This window comes from Nannobrachium achirus, assembly GCF_963921795.1.
Source record: "Nannobrachium achirus genome assembly, contig: SCAFFOLD_210, whole genome shotgun sequence".
NCBI lineage: Eukaryota > Metazoa > Chordata > Actinopteri > Myctophiformes > Myctophidae > Nannobrachium > Nannobrachium achirus.
Genome location: NW_027664989.1, coordinates 34,031 through 41,192, shown reverse-complemented (window position 1 = coordinate 41,192; position 7,162 = coordinate 34,031). Strand labels below are relative to the sequence as shown.

The 7,162-nt window shown below is 45.9% G+C and overlaps 1 protein-coding gene across 1 annotated transcript; it reads left to right on the top strand.

Moving 5' to 3' along the window:
- Nucleotides 1–718: 718 nt before the first annotated feature.
- LOC308280679 (chymotrypsin A-like) lies at nt 719–1,498 on the top strand (the record flags this gene model as incomplete). The annotated part of the gene is made up of 1 exon (XM_080755002.1): nt 719–1,498. The coding sequence occupies one exon, from the start codon at nt 719–721 to the stop codon at nt 1,496–1,498; it is 780 nt and encodes a 259-aa protein (XP_080611128.1).
- Between the last annotated feature and the right edge of the window lie 5,664 nt (nt 1,499–7,162).

The window sequence follows — 7,162 nt, the reverse complement described above, 5'->3', positions numbered from 1 at the left end:
AATATCTGACCCGAGAAGCTAAGCTAAGCCAAGCCACGTAAAACGCATTTTGTTGTACGAGTGAATCAACGAGTGAGTTTTTTAAATCAAAATTTCGCATCCACTGGGCCAAGCAAAGTATATATGCTAGTCCCTCATTGGCTGTTAATTGTGACGTCACCGAGGCTGCATTCTTGGTGACAACAAGTGACCTGATGTAGAAAACAAGGTGCAAGTTGGCACCTCGGCAGAGTGCCAACTTGCCCACCCACATACATAGAGACAGCACCGAACAGCCTTGGTGACGTCACCATCAGTTTGTTCTGGGATCAGACACCCATATACAGTACGGTAGGTGCGATTTCCGGCTGATTTAGATGTTCCTCCCTTTTCGCCTTTTGCAACTCCTACAGATTTCTTTCTAAACAAGGACTGACAGATACATAGATTTCCATATTTGGGCGTAGTGATGACTGAGTGACGACATGGTGATGATACTGTAATTACAGTATTTAAAGGGTTGCAGTTACCCCATCAGCGCAGATGCAATAAGTGTTACCCAGGATCTTTTATTATAACCAAGACTAGAACCTTCAGAGACCAGCTTCTACGAGGAGAGAGTCGAAATACTTATCGTCTGTGCTAGAGTTTGACAACCAGTCTCCATTGCCTACTGTATATTGTTTAACTCCAGTACAAAGGACGCTGCAGGCAGCCTGCTAAAAGTCGAGTTGAAACCATGGCTCTGCCGTTGATTTTCCTCTGCCTTGCGATCGTTACCGTTGCTTCTGGCTGTGGCGTGCCCGACATCCCTCCAGTCATCACGGGATACCCTGCCCGTATTGTCGGGGGTGAAGAAGCTAAAGCCCACTCATATCCGTGGCAAGTGTCAGTGCACGGCTACCATATCTGCGGCGGAACCCTGATCAGCGAGAGCTGGATCGTGACAGCAGCACACTGCTCTGTGAACCAGGGTGACCGCGTCATCTTGGGCCAGCATGATCTCTCGTCCAACACAGAGGACATCCAGACCATAGACGTGGAAAGGTCCGTCAAGCACCCTCAATTCAATCACCCCAGCTGGGTGAACAATGACATCCAACTGATCAAGTTAGTCAGGCCTGCTGTGTTGGGTAGGCGTGTGTCTCCGGCGTGCGTGGCTGAGACCAATGACAACTTCCCGGGTGGAATGAGGTGTGTGACATCTGGCTGGGGCCAGAACAACCGGCCCTGGCCCACCTCTGCACGGCTCCAGCAGGCCGCGCTCCCTCTCCTCACTAATGAGAAGTGCAAGAAATACTTCAAAGTCACTGAGCAGATGATCTGCGCCGGAGGGAATGGAGCCTCTTCCTGCCATGGTGACTCTGGGGGCCCGCTGGTCTGTAAAAAGAATGGTGCTTGGACTCTGGTTGGTGTGGTCTCCTGGGGTAATAGGGACTGCAGGGTGGACTATCCCGGTGTGTACGCCCGCGTCACTGCGCTGCGTGCCTGGATGGACGAGACCATGGCTGCTAATTAACTCCCGGTAAAGGAACAATGCACATAAAATATGGCCATAAAATATGGCCTGCCTGTGTGCTTGTGTTGCACGTTAGAAGTTAGAACTCCCTATGGACGCTATGGACCAGAGCTAAGCCAGAGGGAGAGGAGATAAACTATTCACCTTATTCCCGTCCCTCTCCAGGGCGCCGCCATCGTACAGAGTGTACGATGGAGAGCCATCCACCGGTGGAGAGCTTTCCACCGCAAGTCAGAAAATAAGTGCAGGACATCATAGTCACGGGGCCCACGGTGAAGTCCTCCCCCGCCTCCCTCTGGTTCAGACGCAAACTCCGTCTAGATTGACCAATCAGTGAACGAGGTGTAGAGCCTGTCTGTCTGATAGTAAAAACAGAGAGATGTGTTGGGACTTGCGGTGTAAAGCTCTCCACCGCGAGGAATGATGTAACGTTGTAGTTTCATGACTCAAAAAGACTCGAAAAGACTACACGGCGGTGTAAAGCCTTCCACCGCCCAGGCGACTATGATGTCGGCTTTAAAAAGACTACACCGCGGTGGATAGCTTATCACCGCGGTGCCTACTATGCTAGGGGCTTAATATTCTATGAATTTTCAAAGGTACATGAAAACACTCCGATTTGCTGGCAAGAGCCGGCCGAGCAGACGATTAGCCTCGCTCAGCTTAGAATCTGGCAGTCAAAGAGTAACAAAAACAATAGAAAGCATTAAAGCAAGCCCAATAAGCAACTACACTTAAAACTAGACCAGGTCAACCTGGTTGTGCCAGACCCCGGTTCTGCCAACCCCCTGTCTGTCATCATCATTTATGACATCATGCCTTTTGTAGGCATGTCATCATCATGTCATCATCATATATACCCTTTATATAGAAAACCCGGACAGACAGACAGACCGACATTTGCTTATGTAGGCCTACCCATTTCATGGGTCTGGCAAAAATTATTATTATAAGCAGACATGGCAACACTGGTAAACAGGAAACTCAATGATGTGGGGCTCTGGCCCGGTGAAACTCTTTCCCAGGTGTGTTTTTTTTCCCTCTTCCCCCCCCCCGGAAATGAACTGGTCACGTGACCCATGTTTCAGCTCGAGAGTGACAAGCGGGTGATTTAAATTGGTTTCAATAGCAGCGTCGCGAATGTCTGCATTTTTAGGTAAATATATAACATGTTTTAAAGTATTTTACAGTGACAACTAAAGTCTCTGTAATGTTTACTTTATACTATTGCCAAAAAAAACTATGTAAAATAACGTGGTTTAAGATCATTAAAGTCGGGCTGTTGTTGCCTTGTCACTGGCTAATCACTGCGTTGTCATAATGTTGTTAACATGCACAATAGCACCACTGAGTGGCAGGTGAAAGTAAGGCAATGAAAGGCATGTGTTATCTGAGACTGTCAGTTATTAACAGCTTGCTATCCCATTCTCACGATTTGTCACTTTAGAAGTGCCCTGCACGCCGCTGCGCATCGCCGCCACGGCCGGCCACGCAGCCTGCGTGGCCTTCCTGATGGCCCAGGGGGCCCAGGTGGACCTGGTGGACGTGAGGGGAAAGACGGCGCTCTACGGCCACCGTTACGGTCAACGGCCACCTGGACTGCGTCCGCGTCCTGCAGGAGACACTGTTAATAAGGGCCTAAATGAAGCCCTCAATATCAGACCGTTCCCGCAATGATTGCACAGTGTTGGACATAGTGAAATGTAAAAGAGCGTAATTTATGTTGAACAACTCACAGGCTTAATATATTATCACTTGGCCTGGTTAAAGGAGGAACAATATTAGCCTGGCTCCAGCCAATAGACCCGCCCACTCTCTGAGTGAACTGCATCTCTTGGTCTGGATGTGTCATATGACGTGTCTCTTGCTACCGAAAGCTTCTCAAACCGACCGAAACCGACCAATGAAATCAATGCAATAAGGAGGAGGGGCGCGTCTAACTTTTGAAAATCAACAGAAACAGTGGAGGGGGGGTGGCTGCGTGGCTCACCAGAGTTCTTAATTGCTCCCTTTGAACTTCAAAAGGGCTCCGAACTGCAGTCATTGATTGAGCCATACACGTGTCGAATAGCTCGTTAGTGATTCTCTCTAATCAATGAAACATCAAAGACAATGACCTGTTTGGTGCATGTCATTGAGGGGAGGGGGAGGAGGGAATGTTTTGTGTGCAAAAGTCAAACAACCCCTCCCACCAGATCTCTTGTGATTGGGAATTTCAAATTTTAAATCCCCTCCCCTTTTCAATCAAATAGAATGGCCACAAGTTCAGACTCAAGCCCCAGCGTAGAGTCTGAAATCAGGCTAGAACAATATTGACTGGTTGAAATGACTGCTGAGATGCGCTGGGAAACTTTGCCAGCCTTTAGAAGCCTCTTTGTGGTTATGCATTTCCTGTGTTTGAAGTACATACACTGTTTGACTGTGTTTGATGCGTACATGCCATGTCTATTTCCATCACCGATCAGCGCATACTGCATACCTCAGATATGGCCATGTCTGAAAAATATGCAAAATAAGTTGTGTGTGTGTGTGTGTGTGTGTGTGTGTGTGTGTGTGTGTGTGTGTGTGTGTGTGTGTGTGTGTGCGCGCGCGCGCACACTTACATGCACACACGCACACACATACTCATGTCTGGGGAACTTCCCTGAGATCGGACCACCGTATACAAGGGCTCACACAAGAGCATCTTTTAGGCTTTTTGGGGGATTTTTGGAGGACACAGAGGGCCCTGCCGGGGTCCTTTGCGCTCTTTTTGGGGGATTCTACTCAGATCTCAAGTTGGTTCCACATGGAGGAAGGTCAAATTGACTTATATTAAAATTAAATTATTTTGAGATTAAGACTATTTGGCGTTAAATATTATACATTTCTGGAACTATCAAATTTAGACTGGCCTGTAACTAAGGCTAAATCTAATGGAACCTCCTGCTTTTAAATCTAAATTCGGAATTATTTTAGAACAAGCCTAATTTAAGGCATTGATAAATCCTGATTGATTTCATTTCTATTCTTTTTTGTATTTGCATTTGTATTGTTAAATACACATGTGTAATACCCTGAGTGAATAAAAGGAAGCTTTTAAACTTCCAAAAAGCCTCATTTTCTGAATTTTATAGTGCTGTTAGGATAAACTGACTTGGTCTTCTTTAGGAGAAGAAGCAATACCCATCTGTGAGTATCTGAATTCCACATGGCTGTTACATTACTGATAAAAGCTCTCACTTCATATTTTTAGTCTTTAGTGGTGAGCATCAGTACGTTTCCCTGGACAGAGTAGGACAGGTCGTCTCGTAAGAATATTTTGAGGACCTTAACGGTCTTGCCTGTGACATCAAAAGGGTACACCGTGAGGGTTAAGGCTCTAACCGCTTTCTGTGGTCGGGGACCTCCTGTCCGAAATGTATTTACCATACCGCTTTCAGGGGAGCCCCCCAGCCCCCCTGTTACGGTCTACATAACTCATCTCCAGAAATGACAGCTTCATTTCTGATGAGATATTTTAGACACTGATTAGAGTTATTTTCTGAATATGGCATGTGGCATCGTATACAGTATCTGGGAAAAAGATTACATTACATTACACTACATTAGAGCCAAACACCCTACTAAGGGCCTGAGTTTAACAGAGTAACTGATATGGGAATGAATGATTATTTGTATCTATTCATCTTTTCAGGTGGAAAAAGTACTCAAATTCTTAAGTAAAAGTATCAATACTGCAGTGCAGAAATACTCTGTTAGGGTGCCCTCACACCAAAATACCTATGAGAGTGGAATCCGCGTTCCGCCAATGCATTTCAATGAGAAGAGAGCGTTTTTTGCAGAAATCCTCTGCTGGCATGAAACCGCTTCACTCTCATTGAAATGCATTGGCGGAACGTGGATTCCACTCTCATAGGTATGAGAGTTTTACAAGTAAAAGCCTGGAATTCAAAATGTACTTGAGTAAAAGTACAAAAGTATTGGTAATTTTATCGTCTTATCAGGCTTTTATGAACACCCTGGACAGTTTTTAATTTGCTTCATTCAATATTTTGATATTTCGATAACCTTTTTCATTTATTTTAATAATTCATTTTTGTATTAATTTGTTTCCATTTTCCTAAAGAATTAAATAAATACCGGTACATAAAAAGTTAAGTTAAGGAAAAAACACGGCCTGCTCACGTATTAGGAGGGTAGTATGAGTCACCAGAAAAGAAATATTGTTTTTAATGAATCTATCATGGTTAAAATGGAGTTTGAAGTTACAATGGGAATGTATGGGGAGAGGAACTGGGCCTGGAGGGCCTGAACATTTAAATCAAATATCTAAATATTGAATCAAGCAAATTAAAAACTGTCCAGGGTGTTCATAAAAGCCTGATAAAACGATAAATTGACCAAAAGTTTTTTTTTTAAAGTGAAATATCCCTTTAAAGGTCTAAAAGTAAAAATACAAAATGTTTGAAAATAGCAGATCTACAAGCTCACAATGCATCACGATGTGACACGTTGACAATAGCCATGTTTCCATAAACATATTCAAATTAGGGAAGCGAATTATCAGAAATGCGTATTAAGAAAAAACTAATTTAGCCCATTTCCATTAAACTGATGAAATGCGATTCTTGGGAGATCCTGCCTGGGTCCGTCTGACCGACCTGCTGTAAATACTTCCCGTGGGCTTGCACACAGTGCACAGAGCTGGGATGGGGCTGATTTTTTCAGGCCGAGAGACGTGAGCACTGTTGCACTGAGTGACTCGCTGCACACTCACCCCGACCCAGAGCCGGTCGCAACGCACCGCCGCGGAGAAAGTGCGCCTGGCCGGGGCACAGCGCAAGCGACCACCAGCTTCGACTGCTCTCTTCACATTCAATCGGACTTTTTCACCATTTATCATGCATTTGAATGCAGAGAGTATCCACAGGGTATCCACGGAGGAGTATCCACGGGATACTCGTTTTCGTGCACTTTGATGTATGCATGCGCCGATATCTGTCGCCTCGAATATTATATTCCCCTCACGGGAATTGAACCCAAGCCGTGGGATTGTTGCATCCGTGCTCTACTGACTGAGCTAATGAACGGATTATGTGACTCCTTTTTTGTGCATTTATCTTTGACGTGGATAGTGGGGTAGACGTGCAGTGGGGTAGACGTGGATAGTGAGGGACTGAATATTTACTATTCTGTCCATAACGGCACATATCTCGGTAACGCGGCTGAGTGGGATTGGTCGCCGTTCCCACCGCTCGTCGCGGCAACTCGGCTCGCTAGCGCTCGCCTCGGTGGCGACTCACGGGGGTCATCGGCGCCCAATACCGCACCGCTCCGTCGGGGTCTGTGGTGTGGAGCGTTACACCGGGGAACAGAGAATCCATGGCATCTGTTTCGATGCTGGGATTCAGCTCAGTTTTTATTATTGTGCACCTCTGAGGTTGACCACTAGATGTCGACATTTTACTACTAATATCTCTGCATTGGTGAGATACTTGGATACCCAGTATCCAGTATCCATGGATACCTCTGCATTGAAGCGTCTGAAAGCATGTGAATATTTTGCATTAAGTGCGTTGATATCATTCGAAACAGGTGCAAGCGACTGGCCGGCCCGCCACCGGGCAGACTGCATCCTGCAGCGTCGCAGATGTGAGCTTGTAGATCGGCCACTTTTGGCAC